Below are 17,924 nucleotides of genomic sequence, written 5' to 3'. Positions count from 1 at the left end.
AACAGGAGTCCACTTCTACCACTAATTAGCAGTGGGGCTTTGGGCCTCTTACTTCTTCTGGAACTTAGTCTCCTCAACTGTAGGAAAGGAATGAAACAGGTGTTCTAGACCCTCCCTGCTCTGCAAATGGTGCCCTCAGTACTGCCCATGATCAACTGTGGGTGAGGTCTCATGTAAACTGTGAAGTGCTAAGCCAGTGGGACAGTTTTCAACAGCAGCTAAGTGGAAACAGGATTCGAAATATACATGAGTTGGGTGTGAGGGGAGGGGAGTTTGAACATGTTTTGACAACATGAAGCTTAATAAGATCGTTGGTTAATGAGATCATAGGGGCAACATTTCTGATAGACTAATACTCAGTCCAGAATGCGACTGTGGACTGGCAAAAACATGATCTTTAGTGCTTCCTGCCCATATTGATCTCCTGAGAGTGACGTAGCCTGTGGTTCTGAAGGAACCATAGAGTTCGGAGGCCACATAGGGTGTTGCATGCCCTGTTCTCAGTTTCAGTTACATTTTCTCTTAGGCCTGACTGGGGTTTCTTTTCAGAAACTGACTCATGAGTCGAACTCATCTAATACATCTTCACTTCAGAACAGCTTGAAAAATGTAGCTATCTTTTATTTTATCTAACTGCTGAACTTCACATTCATGTAGGACTTTATCGGTACAAAGCCCTTTTATTCTGTTCATCTATTACATTCTATTTATAGATTCACAAGTATTGGAATTCTAAACAAATATATTTCTATACATCTGAGTGTGACCAAACCCCTGTCTTGTCGTCAGAGTAATGACCTTAGAGAAGTCCAGTCTTGTGTAAAAGAAGACATCATTTGGCCGTGACTAATACTGACTGCTCCTTCCTCATCTCCCCAGTCAAGTATGAGATTCTGTTTAAAATCATTTAATTACAGTCAGGAGATTATGGTCTAAGAGGATCACGCTATCAATGGGAAACTTTTGGATAATCTATGCATTTATTTGGAGTGTAAGTAGGGGTGAAGCTTGGGTTCACCAAGGTCAGCCTTGCTACCTGCCCCTCGGGGAATGGGGTCCCACAATGAGACCTGCTGGGTGACAAACACAGCCTTGTCCCCAGCCCAAGGGAAGTGCTTACAAGAGACTCTCTCAACCCCTTTTTGCCCCCCTATACAAGAAGATTGAAAACTCCAGGATGCTGGATTGTCCCCTCGTACATGATGGCAGGGCAGCAGCCCAACCTAATGTCCTGCAGGGATATTTCTAAAGGGACAGTAGCCTGGAGAGGCTGGAATCCTTACTGTACGGATACAGCTCTCCACCCAGTGCTTTGCCTGCCCATGCCCCTGCCCGCCTGCCTCACGTGCTACAGAGAGCATAATATGCTGTTCTAATATTCACAGAGAATTATGATTCCTGAAACACCTGGCTGCCAGCGACAGGTGTGCTGGCTGTAGTTTCTGAGAGCCTGCGGTGAAGGGAATCTTTGAGCCTGAAACCAGGCAGGCATAGAGACACCTGGAAAAAGTGTCTCAGGTTTGCTTCCTGTATGAAAAGGTTCAGATCAGAGATATCCAATAGATTAGGAGTTATTTCATTTAGCTGGTCTGAAGTTTTACTGTCTTTTTCGTCTTGAGTCATTCATTGCAAGTAATACAGGTCAACATTTTTCAAATCTGGATAGATTGGCTGTGGGTTAAAGATAACGAGAAACTTTCAAGGGATGTTCTTTAAAATGAGGGAGGTTTAATGAATTGTGATAAGGTGTAGACTGATCAGCTGGAGGAGACGCAGGCAGCCTGCTAGCACCTTGCTGCTCAACATGTGGTCCTCCGAGTAGTGATGTAATCAACCTCCCAACATCAGGGTATTTTCCAAAGCTCCAGGAGGGTCGAAAGTGAGTGGAGACGGGTGTCAGAGCGGCCATAGGCGGGGGGCTGAGAACCCCTCAACCACTCAGGAAGTAGATCCCCAAACCGCCAGCAGGCCTGCACTCGCTGTCTGTGTGGTGATGGGCAGCTCCTCTCAGCTTCCCAGGGAGGAGGGCAGGTGCCCTGCAGATGTAGGCCTTTCCTGTGCTTTCCTGTGTCCCTGCAGTCAAGGCTTCAGTGAATCAGGAGGAGGAGTCGAGTTTCTGGAGCGAGGGTCCTCCTCTTCATATACTGACAGTCACTCTGAGACTCTTGGGAATCTTGATAAAGGATCTGCTCAGCTCAAGCAAGTCTGTGGAGCTTTCGATCTTGCATCTCCTGACGTTGACCCTGGATGTGCTGGAGACAGAGACCGACACGAGAATTTCTACCAAGAATCCCCGTGTCTAGGAACACGTGCTTGGTGTCAGTTTGCAAACTTTGCTTCATGCAAGAAGCTGTTATACAAATGAGGTCTCTGTGGTCAGAGAAGACCAGAGGCCCACACGTGTGACACACACCCACACCAGAGATGTAATCCGAGGCCCGGTCTCTGCAAAGTGCTCAGAAGTCCGGGTCTGGGTGTCTGAGTCTCCAGGTCATTGTCCTGCCATGGCTGCTTAGTTTCACTTCCTGAACAGGGCTCCCTTGGCTGAAAGCCCCTAGCTTGCTTCCTGTCTGACCCTTCTCTCTCACTTCTGCCATCTGTATACGCACTTTCTGAGGAGGGAAGGGTGGGTGGGTACCACACAACATCCCCTGGGAACATGGATGAAAAAGCGTGCAAGTTCAGCTTTGTGATACTGGTGAGGAACTCCAGCCTTCTAATCATAGGGACATTTGTGGAGTCCACCCACTGTACATGCACTGCTCAGATATTTGATAAGATCATCTCATTGAGTCCTTACAATACCCCGTGAAGTAGGTATTTCTCCATTTTGCAGATGAAGAAACTGAGGCCCAGAGAGGTTCAGAAACTTATCCTAGGCCATACAGATAGAAGAGGTAGAGCCAAGATTTCATACCCAGGCATTCTGAGCCCTTAATCAGTACACTGTGGGACCTTAATATTGAGCATTATTCTTGTAGCTTAAGTCCTTTAAGCATGATTTTTAAACACTGGAAATCATTCTATAAGCCCAGAGGTGCTGTTTTAGTTCAGTCATTATAATCTTCAGCTCCAGTATTTCTGTTTGTTTGTTTGTGGCATCTATTTCTTTGTAGAACTTCTTATGTTGTTCATGTATTATTTTCCTAATTTTATTTATTGTCTATCTGTGTTCTCTTGCATTACCTGAGCTTAATTAGGACAATTATTTTGAATTCTTCGTCAAGCATTTTTTAGATCTCCATTTCTCTAGGACTGGTTACTGGAGTTTTATTAGTTTGCTTTGCTGGTGTCGTGGTTACCTGTTTTTCATGATCCTCGTGTCCTTGTGTTAGTGTGTGCACATCTGAGGAAACAGTCACCTCTTCCAGTCTTTACCGACTTCAGCAGGAAAGACCTTCATCAGTGGGATTGTGGGCGGGCCCGCTGGTGGCGTCCACTGGCTGGGGGAGCCTGCTGCCATGGTCTGTGGGGTCTGCAATTGGGTATGTCTAGCCATCAGTGGTGCTGTTTTAGGGTTGAAATCACCGAGCCTCATTGTTTCCCAGTTTCATAAGAGACCACATTAAGTCAGGTGCCAAACTCGATCACCTCCCATTCATCTACTGGTGAAATTTCCTCCTGCGGCTCTGATGTGTGTCATGATTTCTTTGGGTTGTTTAGGTGCCAAAGGCCTCAGAGGGATGCCAGGATTATCAGGCTCTGATGGACCACCTGGACTCAAGGGTCTCCCAGGAGATCCCGGTCGTGAAGGGTTCCCAGGGCCCCCAGGTAAGTCAGGGTCGGACCCCTGCTCAGCCCCTTAGGTTAGGTTATAATTGAGTGTATGAGCAGGGTGCTTCAGCTCTGTGGCCTTTTACATTTAGAAACTGTGTCAGCAAATTCTTGATGACAACTTTTGGTCTTCTTGGGATATTGAATTTCTTGGATTTCTTGTCACTAATGTTATACTGGGGTTTTGTAGAAGATAATACAGATAGTGCAGGAGAAAAAGAGGTAGGTATGCAGAAAGTTTCTCCTCTGGTTGATATGAAACGTTCAGGACAGCATAGTATTATCCTGCTCCGTAAGGCTCCAATAGCCCTCTCGTCATCCATTCCCAACTGCTGATCACTCACCCCACACTGTACAAAAAACACCTACATTGTTGCTTTTCAGAGCATTACCTGCTTGCTCCTTAGCTGCTAAAAGAGCTAAAGCCTTTAACCTGAATATGGAGGAATGTGAATGTGTTTCTCGTAATGAATCGTGGTAAGAAGTAGGGAGTACCTGCTTGAGTGTCAGCATACTCTATGCTATGATTCAATGTCCCCAAACACAGGTGTCCCTTAGTAGTTATGGCTCAACTGGTGTGAATGAGCATGACTGTGTTACTTGGTGTACAGAGGCCCACACATGTTAGAATTGTAGTATTTAAATAAAACTGAAATCACTAAGGCTACCCAATGCCAGACATCCTCCCTCAGGATTCTAGTCAGGTGTTCTTCTAGCCTCTACTGGAATCACTCTTGTCACCCAGCACCTGTGAAACATTGAAACTCTCTTATTGCTAGAAAGTTTTTCAGTTGCAATGAACTCTGCCTCCCAGTAAGTTCTCCATTGGTTGCTTCTTAAGCCATTGGTTCTACTTCATAACCATCCCTCACACACATTAGGAAAGAGTGGCCATATCTCCCCATAGACATCTCCAGAATGGGCAGAACTGAGCCCGGGAATGAAGACTTGCTTTTTGTGACATATTTTTCATGCCTTGGGAATTCTGACCATCCTTCTATGACTGCCCTCCGCGTGTCAGCATTCCTTTCAAACTGGGCTCCAGGATCTGAATAAATGTTCCACACATCTAGCATATCACACAGAACGGTAGGACTATTGTGTCCTTAGTGTTAGACCCTTAGCAAATACAGAGGGCATGTATACACATTTTAAGAAAGAAAAAAACTATTAAAATTGTAATTATATATACCGATAACAAAAGATGAATACAAGTCACGTTTGACTTCTGTAATTACAAGAGGTGCTCAGAGTGGTTACCATCAGTGTCCAGACACTTCTGATTACCGGGGAACTACTGCTTGAGCAATGTTGACCAAAGTATCCATATGTATATATATTTTTTGGCACACCCGATGTTTTCAGCAAAAAGTAACTGAATTTTACCTCTGTCCTGCACTCAGACAAGTTGTTTAATCCTAAATGTGGAACTTTGTATCAGTCCCTGATAGATTTTCTTCCTGAATTCAGCGTTCTGGCCTATAGAGATTGCTACAAACCTTTATTCTGTTCCTTTCATCCTGTACACCTTGCCATGATTTGCTCAAGTGGGAGGCATGCCCCGTGTCCTTTGTCAAGGCGTTGGTAACAGCCCTGCATTGGAAAGAAGCACAGGAGCATTTTTATGCCACCACACCAGAGGGTCAGATGGGATCATTTTATTACCCTGCGGGAGCCCCTCAATGGTTAGAAGTCACGTCATCACTTGGTTGATACCACATATACTGAAGTTAAGTGTGAATTTTTTTGAAAGAAGGAAAGTAACTCATAAATACCTTCTTGCCTTGAATATGAAGGGTACCTAGGAATCATAATTTGCAATCCGAGACAAGTGGGCGTGAACTCTCCTGTTGTGGAAAATGAGTGGGATGTGCCCATTAATAGGGGATTCAGGAAGTTGACAGCATTCGTAGAAAGCCTGTTGCATACTGAAATGTGGACAGGGACATTGAATAGACCAGAGGGAAGGGGTAAAGGAGGAACTGATCTATTCGATTTTAGAAATGCATGTCACTTTTTATGACAGTGAAATGTACTATACTTCCATCACTGTGTGCAGAAGAAAATGAAGACTGCAAACCACAACAAGAATCTATTCTAGAAATAAGATCCACATGTGCACACTTCCCTACAAATTTAAGTACACAGTTGTTAACATTTCCACGAAAGCCATATCTCTTCTTTATGTTGATAAATTACAGCATTAAAACTCTGAAGTAGGGTCCAGCTAACTAATTCTCAGATTACATCCAGATCCTGTTCTCTGTTCCAAACCCGGGCATACCCATCAACCCCTCTTCCAACTCCAGTCACAAGCGTTCCTGCCCTAGGGAAGGCCTGGGGCCATGGGCAAGGGGTCTCTTTTGTCAGTTATGCCACATAGAAAGGACAGGCAGTTTGCCTGCACACCACAGCTGAGGCAGTACTGACCTCAGAAAACACGTGACTGTCTGTTCCTTCAGTGCAGTCTGAGGTCACACGAAGAGCAAAGGCACTGAAAGGGGAAGTAGTGAGGACACCATTTGACCCAGTGGTGAGGAAAGGCACAACCGCAGGCACATGACAGCCACCCTCCCTCCATCCAAACATGGACGATTCAAAGTCACCATGACAAAGGGCTATCAATTCCCCTTCGAAGCATTTCCAAACTCACTGATGACCAGAGATGTATTATCAGGGAGAGAGTTTGCAAACACTTGCGCTCTCCAGACTCTTTCTGAAAGCTCTCTTAGAATGTCACAGTGCTGACCTGTGGTTTTGGGAATGACCCGTGTTTCCTTTTAGGGTTCGTGGGGCCCCGAGGATCCAAAGGCACAGTCGGCCTGCCTGGCCCAGATGGGCTTCCGGGTCCCAGTGGCCCACCAGGGCCAGTCGGGCTTCCAGGGGACAGGGGCCTTCCTGGTGAAGTCTTGGGAGCCCAGCCCGGTCCCCGGGGAGATGCTGGATTGCCTGGACACCCCGGGCTGAAGGGCCTTCCAGGAGACAGAGGTCCACCTGGATTCAGAGGTAAGTCCCCGTGGCAGGAGGGGAGCACAGGGCCCCCTCCCACTGCACCGTGGCTCCCAGGGGTGGGTCCAAAATCCCTCCTGGGGGGATTTTGTAAGAAGTGATAGGATTGTATGGTAGGAGTCTTGCTTATTTCTTTTCCACACTTAGTTCCAATGTTCCTTTAGAATGTTTTTAGAACAATAATCATCATCCTGTGTTATCTTCTGTAGCCAGAAAAGGATGGCCATTTGAGACCTTTTACAAGTATGGACTCACTAGTATACTGTGTTCCCAAGTTGGGTGTGAATCATCATGGGGGCGCTTCCTGGTGCCTTCAGCAGAATGTGTGCAGTAGGTCTGAGGGAACTTGGCCGTGCTTAGTGAGAGGCTGCGAAAGAAGAGAGAAGTGGTCTGGAATGCAAGCTCATGTGTAAAATTGATTGGTTTAAAAATTAATTAGTGTTCACAATATCATCTATGTATGTTTAGCAAAGTAGAAAGACCGTGCATGGTTTGATGAATGACCAAGGTATCAGATGGCTTTACATATCAATTTATGCAAAATTCGCATTGAGAACCCCGAACACCTTGCTTAAATGAAAGATTGTCACTGCAGAGCAGTGTTCGCTTTCAGAGTCCCAGGGGCTGGAGCCTCCAGGCCAGCGAAATCTGCAGTTTGGGGTTCCCAGTCGTATATGAAGATGCAGGATGCGCCACGACTTTACATGTCACTAGTTGTTGACAGCATTGTCATCAGTCCCCGCCCCAAGCTCAGACAGAACGGGCTTCCTACGTGGTGTCGGCAGCAGATGTCCCGTCCTTTGACTGCCATCAGACTTGCAGGGCATCTTTTATATGAAGACACTGGGGGATGAACCCTGATTCTCGGCAGCCAGGTGAACTCACCAAGTTCAGGAGAGAGAATTGGTTTGCAGATGAGCCTGTCACTTCCCAGCAGGCCTAGGAGGTGGGACACAGGGCACATGGGTTTTCACGATGATACTGATCAGGGCCTCCACTATCAACTGAGCGGGGCAACCCCCAGTGTGGGTGCCGGGGTTCACTGAGAGACTCACTGGGGCAAGGCCCAAAGAATGGAAGAGCCTGAGATGGCTGAAGTACACGCATGCACACACTCATTCATGCACGTACACACACGTGCTCGCACACGCTCATATACCCACACATTCAAACGCATGCTCGTATACACAGGCTCATATGCACACACCCTCATACATGCTCATACACACACCCACATACATGATCATACACATGCCCACACACATTCATGGATGCGTGCACACATGCCCATGCCTACTCATGTACACGTAATCACACACTCACATGCACACAGACTCACACATGTGTACCCACACGCTCAGCCCCTTACACATGCTCCCATGATCTCCCTTACACATGTTCAGATGTACATGCTCACACTCTTACACACAAACACACCCACACACTCACACCCATCCTCTCACACTCACACTTGCATGTGCTCACACACATATCTACACACACCTCTGAACCACACCACTGTGTCCAAGGCCAGCCAGGTACATAGGCCACTGGGTAAAATTACCAATCAGTGGGGACCAGATGCCAGGACATCGGGGTCTGCCCTTGTCAACTTCACTATCCCCTGGTCCGTTACGGAGCATAAGGTGTGACTCGGTGACTCTGCAGAGACCGAGGAACGGCTGATGCTGTAACAACTGTGCCCCAAGCTCTTTAACATAAGAGGGGGGACTTCTAGTAGATTTTTTAAAACAAAACTATTTCCCATAGACCTCAAAATGTTTGAACATAACAACAAAAATGGCAGCAGGTTTCCTTTCGCGTCTGAGAAGGTTTTCCATGTTAGCTATCACCTTAATGACCAGCTTGTTTAGGCATAATATTTTGTTTGATCAAAGTTCTAACTTCTGAAGCATAAAGTTTTGAGAAACTGTTTTCCATTCAATCCACCTGCGTGGCAGGAGCCGTGGGCAGACGACGCCACGTCTGGCTTGCTTGGCCGTGTGGGGCAGTGACCAAGGCGCCCAGTGCAGCCTGTGTTTCTGAGCAGAACTTCTGAATGAAGTAGTCACCCAAGTTCAAGGATCAGATGTTTAGCTGAGGGAAGCTGATGTTTTATAGTTGTTTCTTTTTTTAAGTAGATATTCTATACATAGAAATTGATTTAAAGCATTGAGCTCCAAATCACCCATCACAGCAGACAACTGAAAGAGCAAAATTCCCCGTGCCTGAATTTTTTAAGGCAGCCACTAAAGTAGCAGAGGTCACTTCATGCTATTTGTTTGGGGCATGGCCTGTCCACTTCTATGAGAGAGGCACCCAGAAACTCGAGCTCAGACTGCCCTCGACCCTGTTGGCCCCAGCTCCTGTGACCTTGCCCAGTGCTCTCAGTTTATCCAGCCTTAAGGGCACTTGGTGATGAAGTTATGTTGTCTGTCCTTGTGGAGGAACAGAGTATTGTGGCAGGAGCCTGGCTTCCCAGTAAAACTTCACCACCTATACCACCACCTGTCTACTCTCGCAAGACCATTAGCGGCCACTAGCAATCACACTTTCCCTGGAGTTGTTAAATCTAAAGATAGAACCCAAAATAGGAGTGGCCTCATTTCCCACAGTAATACTGGAGTTCATGAGAATATATACATCCTGCTCATTGCAGACCTTCCTCCCCCCATGGGGTTGACGACATCAGATTACTGGGAGATAAGCTGGAGAGTCGGATTCTGGATTGGTCCGAGACTGACTTGGTCCCTTCCATTAATGCCTTTCCCCTACCCCATGTCTCCCCCACACTTTTGTCTGCCTCCTCCTCTCAGGTGAGCCCTGCACACTTGATAGGATGGTCGTGGGATAAATGAGCGAGGGCCCCTGAAAGTCTTTGGAGAAATATACAAATGGCAGGTGTCGGCCCTTCCACTGGTATTAACTGGATAAATGTTACAAACTTGAAATTCCAAGGAGAAAATGCCTAAATACAAGGATATCCAGGGAGTTAGTGTTTAAAAAAAAAAAAAAAAAAAAAACCTAAGAGAAAATTATGCTCAGACTTATCTGACCACGGGTAAGGCAGTATATTCTAAACATAAAATCAAGGAAAGAAAGCACCAAAAACTTGCATAAAATTTGCGCACAAAAACATTCAAAGTAACTGATACACCCACTTTTTCCTCGGTCATATTTGCCAGGTTTCTGTCTGTGCTTTACTGCCAGTGCTTGATTCTGAGAAAACAATGGGAGGAGAAGAAATTAGGACAGGCGTTCCGAGATCAGTGGAATAGCATGTAATAAAAAGCATGAAGCTCGTGTTTGCTTTGACCCCCTGAGTCAATTTCTAGGACACTTTCCTAAAGACATGACAGCAACATAGACATATATACCAAAAAATCTCTTCCTCAGCACTGTTTGTGAGAACAAAAAAAGAGGAGGGTGGGGGAACTAAATGTGTCCATGTGATGGGATATTATTCCTGTAAATATTTAACATAGTTTTAAGTGTAGCAAAATGATCAGAATATAATGTCAAGTGAAAAAAAGCTAGATTATAATGTTATCTGTAGTGTGATATCCGTTCTGTAAAATGTCTTTTTCTAGGTATATTTACGTGAATAGAATAAAAGGCCAGAAGGAAATATGCCAAGATGTTACTATTTATCTCTGGGTGATAGCATGAGTTACTTTGATCTTATCCTTTATACTTCTTTGTATTTTCCAGTGTTCCTACAATCCAGAAAAAATTAAATCCTGTTTTTGTAGACTAAATCTGAGGAGATAGATGTTATTTGCAGCGAACCGTATGGGGTTGACCTCATGGCTCTTGTCTCAATTCCTGCAGGAAGCCAGGGGATGCCAGGAATGCCAGGCCTGAAGGGTCACCCAGGCTTCCCAGGACCTTCAGGACATCCAGGACTGCCCGGGCCACCTGGCCAGCATGGCTTCCCCGGCGGTCCTGGCCAGGAAGGGCCCTCGGGGCTGCCGGGTGCCTTAGGCCATGGAGGTAAGGAACCTACCCTCCCATCAAGGGATCTCATACTGACAACTGAAGAAGCACTATCCTTCTGGAAAGTTCCCAAACTGCTCCAAGGAACCCCCCTCTCAAGAGCTGCAGGGATTCTAAGCCACCATGTGTAAGCAATAGAAATGTATTCTCTCACAGTTCTGGAAGCTGGAAGTCTGACATCAAGGTGGAGGCAGAGTTGGGTCCTCCTGAGGCCGCTCTCCTTGGCTTGCAGACGGCCACCTTATCCCTGTGTCCCCACATGGTCGTCCCTGCAGGAGGCTAGGAAGAGGCCATGGTGGTGCTGAAGGAAATCAAGGGCTCATATGTCCCTTGGGCACCCTCCAGGGCGACCCTAGTTCTCTCCTTTGCCATAGTCAGGTGACAACTCTGTCTAGGACCGTAATCGGTAAACACCAAGGAACCGCTATGCCACACAAAGACCAAATATAAGCCAGACATTTCCCTACACCATGGGCCTGCGGCTTCCCCCAGGAGTGGCCTCCACTGTATCCAAAAACTAGATCCCCTGGGCTACCCACTCATTGTACAGTACCAGACATCCTGGGCGGAAGGTTTGGGGACTTTGGTGTCAGTGTTCACAGGCCTTGCCAGTTTTCGACCATGGGCCATCAGCGGAACACAGAACATCCCAGGGCATGGAAAGAGCCACACAAAAGCCCTGCCCAAAAGGAGCCTGCAGTTCTGCTGGGGAGAGAGTTACATGTAAAAAAGGCTTGCATTTGGCCAGGCCAAGCCAGCTGAGGGACAGTGGAGTGAGGCAGGCTGGAATTATCTTGGGAGAAGGAGAGCCAGGCATGGAAGATGGGAAGAATGGGAACGGGGTCCTTCCCAAGACGAACAGCACAAGAAGAGGTGGGAATGCTCAAGGAAAGCTTTGGCACTGTGATTCCCCAAACCAGCCAGGAAGAGAGCTTAATCTAAGTAGGGGACTGGTGATCTGGAAAGGGAGATTGGGTCCAAGTTTAGAAGGCACTGAACGCTAAGCTAAGGAGTTAGATCCCCTAGGCCAGGGGGTCGTTGAGAGATTTTAACGGAGGGATGCATTAAGAAAGCTGGAAGCTTATGTGGTAGGAGGCCGGGGCCAGTGGTGAGCAGGGCAGCTGCAGAAGCCCTAATGAGGTAAAGAGGGAGGAGCAGGGAGAAAGGGAAGGGAATGGTGGGAGCAGCCAAGGGGGCAGGTGCAAGTCCCCTAGAACTTAATCCCCAGGCTGGAGCCAGCAATGGCCACAAGGGGCGGGCAGCCCAGGAATGACCTCGGATCACATCCCATCTTAGACTTGGCTAATGCCCTTGGCACCCACCTGCTCGTTCCACCACTAATAACTTCATTCCTTTGGGTTCCCGAGGTCAGAGGGCTTGAGTGAACCAAGTCAGATTCATCTCAATGTCATGTTTGGCTTGAGACCCAGAGGTTAGCCTCCAACTATCAAAGAAAACCCTCTTTAGAAAGGCCCACCCTATGGATTTTCTACATACTCAGCTCACACCTTTAAAACTCACCTTTCTTGTTATAGTTTCCCATTTTCCTTCCAGGAAGATTGTCTTATCAGAAAACTTTTTGTAATACCTTAAAAGTATCATAAGAGGAATTTTCTGTGTGTGGTTTGTTCATCCTGTTTTATTTTCTTTCCCCTTCTCTTTGACAGGTCTGCCTGGAGATAGAGGGGACCCAGGTGACACCGGTGTCCCTGGTCCTGTGGGCATGAAGGGTGTCTCTGGTGATAGAGGTGACCCTGGTTTGTTGGGTGAAAGAGGTCATCCAGGAAACCCTGGATTTAAAGGAATGGCCGGAATGGCTGGTGTCCCTGGACCAAAAGGTAATTGTGTAACATGACAGGGAATTACCTTGTGGGGTGTTGGGCATGTTAAACTTGGACTTAGGAGAGCTGGAGGCTAGCCCCACGTGCCTCCAGGCTGAAGCGTCAGAACTCCCCGCCCCCAGGAGGCCTCAGACCCTGAGAAAGTGACCCACTGCTGCTTATGCGGCGTGTCAATGCCAATTTTTTAATTAACTAAGAAAGAGCGACTGCCTGAGGAACAGGACTTAGGATCTGTGTGGGGAAATTTGTGGAGAGGTTCCCTCAAGAGACTGGATTCAGATCCAGAGGCTGGCTAGTGAACAGAAACGAAAACTAAGGAAAATGCTTGGTCACCAGCATAGGTTTATTTGCATACAACCTGATGGCAGTTTATCTAGAAGTGGAACCTTCTGGCCTTTTGATTATTGCTGGAGGCACAGTGGTCTGATTTTCCAGGGCTTCTTTGCCAGATTTCCAGGCTGCGTTCAGTGTTAATGCATGTTAACTTCTAGGGCCCCTTCTAACCTCTTCTCCGTGGGCCCACGGACCTAGGTGACCTTCCAGTTTTCCTCGTGTCCTGCCTGACTGCTGTGCATTTGCCTTATGTCTTACCCCCAAAGGCCAGACGACAGATGGGCCAACTCTACACCCCTCAGTCTATACGTAGGTCCGCTGGCAAACTCCTTAGGAAATGGAGCCCCAGAAATCCCTATTTTAGGTTAAGAATCTTAGTATCTCCTCACATAAGTGACTCCATGGGGTGTCATGGATGAGTGAGACTGACATATCCCCTGCATGTAGCCATGCCTAACTCAGCATTTTTCTCATTCCCTCTGAAGGGAGTCGAGGTTCACCAGGGATGGATGGTTTCCAAGGCATGCTTGGACTCAAAGGAAGACCCGGGTTTCCGGGAAACAAAGGAGAGCCCGGATTTTTCGGAATTCCAGGTCTGAAGGGTCTGGCTGGTGAGCCAGGTGTGAAAGGTACGCCCACCTCTCTGAAAGTCTTTCTGGCAGGGTGCAGACTCACTTTCCTGGGGTCGTTACACTGCTCTTAAAAAAGAAACTAACAAAAACTGGAGGCTTTATCCCTGCCTCAACACACTGATAGTGTAATAAGGGAATAATCCTAACCAATGGAAACTTTCAGAACAAAAATCATGGTAGCACTAAGAACCAACTACATTATAAGAAACATATCCCACCACAATTATTCCATGGTCAGCATGAGGAGGCGAGTCCAGGTGAAAAGCAAGGGGAAGTTCATTCTGAAAGAGGAGAGTACCGTTGGCAAAGGAGGGCCACATATTCTAGGTAGAAGGACAACACCACAGAGACTGGCCCACAGAAATGAGACGGACATCTCAGGACCCCATTGCAAAGCTTCTTGTTCAGGAAGTGTGTTACCAACAAGCCACGTTTGCATGTCTTTCGTTCAAACACCTTTGTTCTGAAAGTATCACAATGATCTCGAAAAAATTACTAGTCACAAGTGTTGGCGAAGATGTGGAGAAATGGGAATCCAGTGTGGAAAGCAGTTTGACAGTTTTTTAAAAAGTTAAACATAGAGTTACCCAGCAAGTCCACTCCTAGGTGTATACATCCTAGAGAACTGGAAACACATGTCCATACAGAAACCGCTCCATGAATGTTCACAGCAGCATTATTTGTAATAGCCAAAAATGGAAACAACCATTATGGGCAAAAAAAACATGGGCTATCCATATCAAGGAATATTATTCAGCAATACAAAAAGAATGAAGTTCTGATGCATGCTACACCATGGATAAAACTTGAAAACTTTATGCCACATGTTGTCTGATTCCATTTTTATGAAATATCCAGAATAGGAAAATCTATAGAGACAAAAAATTAGATTAGTCATCTTCTAGGACGGGGGGTAGGGAGTAGTTGGGGAATGACTGCTTTTGGGGCTGATGAAAATGTTCTAAAGTTATTCTGCTGATGGTTGCACAACTCTGAATACACTAAAAACCATTGAATTGTTCTCTTTAAATGAGGGAATCACATGGTATGTAAATTATAACGCAATAAGCTGTTTTCAAGAACACTTAATTACTCTCCAAAGAGTTATAACTTTTGCAAATTCTTAGAAAAATAGACATCGCAGCCTCAGGCACTACTTTTTACAAGCTTCCTACTCACACATTTTCAAGTAATCTTCATGTTAACTTAGGATTTATAGGCCATAGAGCAAAAAAATGATATTTTAAAGTGAAATTACTCTTGGATTTACATTTTCTTTCTGGCTCCACCACACCTTTCCTGCAGCCTCTTTGGGATGAAGTTAACCTTGGGGGTGCCTGTCTCTCCACTGGATGGTGAGCTCTCCAAGAACAGGAACAATTTATGGTTTTGTCCCCCTCAATATCTAGCCCCGCGCTAAATAGTCCGTAAATGTTCAGTGAAGGAAACGCAATTATTTCCATTCAGCCAAACCTGACTTACCAGCTTCCCTCTCATCCAATAAACACAGATTCTGGAACATTCTCAGCCTGAACCTTAGAGCACAGGTCTCTGACTAAAGTCCCCTCCCCTCCATCTCCAGTTTATTGACTCCTTAAAAGTTCCCTTGCCACTCCCCACCAGCCTATCTCTGTGACCTCACAGCTCTGGCTGACTCTTCGTAAATTCTGAGCCTCAGCTGGTGCTGCAGGAAGAGGATTGAGCAGGCTCCTTCCTTGTTTGATAATTTCTGCTTTTGATCAAGTTTGATCGCTGTCTCATCAGAGTGCAAATCAGTAACAGTCCTCATGTTCTGTGTTACCCTATCACGCTCATCCCTGCGTTGTCCTGGCAGCACTTTTGGGGGGAGCAGGTCCTTCCATCCCGACGTGCTCTGCCTGCACCTCCACTGCAGACACGGGGTGTGGGAGGGGACAGAAGACAGGCATTTTGTCTCAGGGAGCCTCACCCCAGGACGCAGGCTTTTAGGTGGGGACCCGTGCCGCCCCTCAGCTCAGAGGCTCTCAGGGTTCAGGTTTTGAAAGACAGCAGCAGCTAAAAGGCTTTCTCCACCGGTGTTCTTACACCTGGTCCAGAGGTCAAGGGAAATGACTGCATTCTGTTCCCTTCCAGGAAGCCGAGGAGACCCAGGCCCACCAGGCCCTCCTCCCATCATCCTGCCAGGAATGAAAGACATGAAAGGGGACAAAGGAGATGACGGACCTATGGGATTGAAGGGATACCTGGGTTTAAAAGGTAAGGCCTTGCCAACAGGCCCAGTCTGACCCCTGAGCTGTCGGGCCTGGGGGGGTCTCATTCCTCCCCACCCAGCCGCATGCCCACCTCTGTCTCTCAGTCTGAAATGCCCCTGCACCCACACCAGCCTTCATTGTGTCCCAGCCTTTTAGGTACCCTGACATCACTACACATGGGCTCACGGGTGGTTCTTTGAGGCCTGAGTAGCCTCGCCTTCCCATTTTAAGATTTGCAGCACTCGGGACTGCCACCTCAAAAGCTTGGGGAGACTCGGTGCCTGTCCTCACCGGGGCATTCCCCTTGGGGTCTTCTTGCAGGTATCACAGGAATGCCAGGGATCCCGGGACTGTCGGGCGTCCCTGGGTTGCCTGGGAGACCCGGCCATATCAAAGGAGTCAAAGGAGACATCGGCGTTCCCGGCGTGCCTGGTTTGCCAGGATTCCCTGGTGTGCCTGGCTCCCCCGGAATCACAGGGTTTCCAGGTTTCGTAGGAAGTCGGGTAAGTGGGCTCCCTGAACTGCACGTCTGCTTGTCAACTCCTATCCCTAGGCTTGTGACCTGAGCACTGTGGCCCAGCACGTAGGGGGTATGAGTGGTCAAGGCACGGGTTCAGAGCTAGGGCCCCAGGTGGTCCTGGGTCCTGGGTCAGTGTAAGGAAACGCTGTGCTCGCGCCAACACCACCGGTGACCGAACTGCCGTCCATGCCACTGCTGCCCTTTCATGGGCATGGTAAATAAAGCATGGTGTCTACATTTTTTCACTGGGGTCTTCAGAGAACAGAACTTGAATTTCTAGAGATCCAGGCTCTAAACTCAAGCACATATATGACATCAGGACTGAAAACCCATTTCTGAATCATAGCATGGAGGACATTCTGGCCTGCCATTGACTCATTTCTTCACTCAGCATATGTCATGTGAGCACTTGCTATGAGCCAGACACTATGTTGTCATGGCAACAGTTGTACATGCTGACCCAGGAAAGGGCTCTCACCTCTCCACCTCTGTGTCCTCATCTGTAAAATGCAGGTAGTAGCCACCTTACAGTTTTGTTAAGTGCCGTGTAGACGGTATATGTAACATGGCACAGAGTGGCTCTCTATAGATCGTATTTCATGGAATTATCTTTTTATCCTCTTTCTTGTATATGTATTATACATTCACAGTCCTCAGCACACAACTGACTCCTTTCTGGCATTCGCAGTGGGATTAGCGCCTTTGTGGCAGATCAGAAGGTCCGACCACTCTGTCGTGAATCTTTAGCAGCAGGCCCTGGCTTGGCCTTCTGCCCAGCCCACCCGGGCGTACGTGAGGTCCTTAGAATTCTTTAGATGTCTTCTTTCCATCACTCCCAAAATCTGTAGCTGCGGGGATCTTATAGCCAGTCTTTTATGTAGCTATGTAGTCAGGTCATGTAAAAAAAAGAAAGATGTATATGTCTACCGAAGGACACGTATGACAAACTCTTTATTCATGAGAGCCAAAAACTGGGAAAGAGCGCAAATGCCTATCACCAGGAGAAAGAATAAATGAGCATGACACATTCAGATAGTGGACTAGTGCCCAGGAGTAATAAGAAAGTTATTGATAAACACAACAACACGAGTGAATCTGCCAGACTTCAGGTTGAACAAACTAAATCAGAAACAGGAAGTACGTATGATATGATTCCTTTTTTGTGATAGAGGCAAGTCAGAAAAGAGCCTACCTGGGGCAGGATTATTGACTAGGAGAGGACACAAAGGAACTTTCTAGCGTGCTGAATGTTCTGTCTTTGGGTGGCCCATGAGTAAACATTCACTGAACATCTAAGATGAGTGAACTGCACTGTATGTAAGTTATGCCTCAATAAAGCAAGCTTTAAGAAAGAAACAATACATCATGATCTAAGCAAAAACCGTGCCTCTGGCCCATCTGCCCCATTCCTCCCACAAAATGGAGCTTTACTAATAATTCAGAGACAGACGTTAAGCGATACGAGGAAAGGGCGGTCCGGATGTCCCAGGTCGATGCTAACGTGGAGACCAGAGGAAGCCAGGTAGACCAGAACGCCCATCCTCCCTGTGAGGAAGAGGCACTTCCGAGGGAAAAACCAGTTTCTTTG

The 17,924-nt window shown here is 47.0% G+C and overlaps 1 protein-coding gene across 1 annotated transcript in view; it reads left to right on the top strand.

The window, feature by feature from the left end:
- Positions 1-17,924, top strand: part of COL4A2 (collagen type IV alpha 2 chain) — a 183,423-nt gene that overhangs the window by 148,454 nt on the left and 17,045 nt on the right. The window contains exons 28-34 of the mRNA XM_081046767.1: positions 3,664-3,771; positions 6,559-6,780; positions 10,615-10,776; positions 12,447-12,617; positions 13,439-13,582; positions 15,698-15,820; positions 16,138-16,319. Of these exons, the coding sequence (XP_080902893.1) occupies positions 3,664-3,771; positions 6,559-6,780; positions 10,615-10,776; positions 12,447-12,617; positions 13,439-13,582; positions 15,698-15,820; positions 16,138-16,319 (1,112 nt within the window). The remainder of the gene's footprint in view (positions 1-3,663; positions 3,772-6,558; positions 6,781-10,614; positions 10,777-12,446; positions 12,618-13,438; positions 13,583-15,697; positions 15,821-16,137; positions 16,320-17,924) is intronic.

This window comes from Rhinolophus hipposideros (assembly GCF_964194185.1).
Source record: "Rhinolophus hipposideros genome assembly, chromosome: 4".
Lineage (NCBI taxonomy): Eukaryota > Metazoa > Chordata > Mammalia > Chiroptera > Rhinolophidae > Rhinolophus > Rhinolophus hipposideros.
Note: the sequence above shows the minus strand (reverse complement) of the source record. Positions and strands in the feature narration are given on the sequence as shown.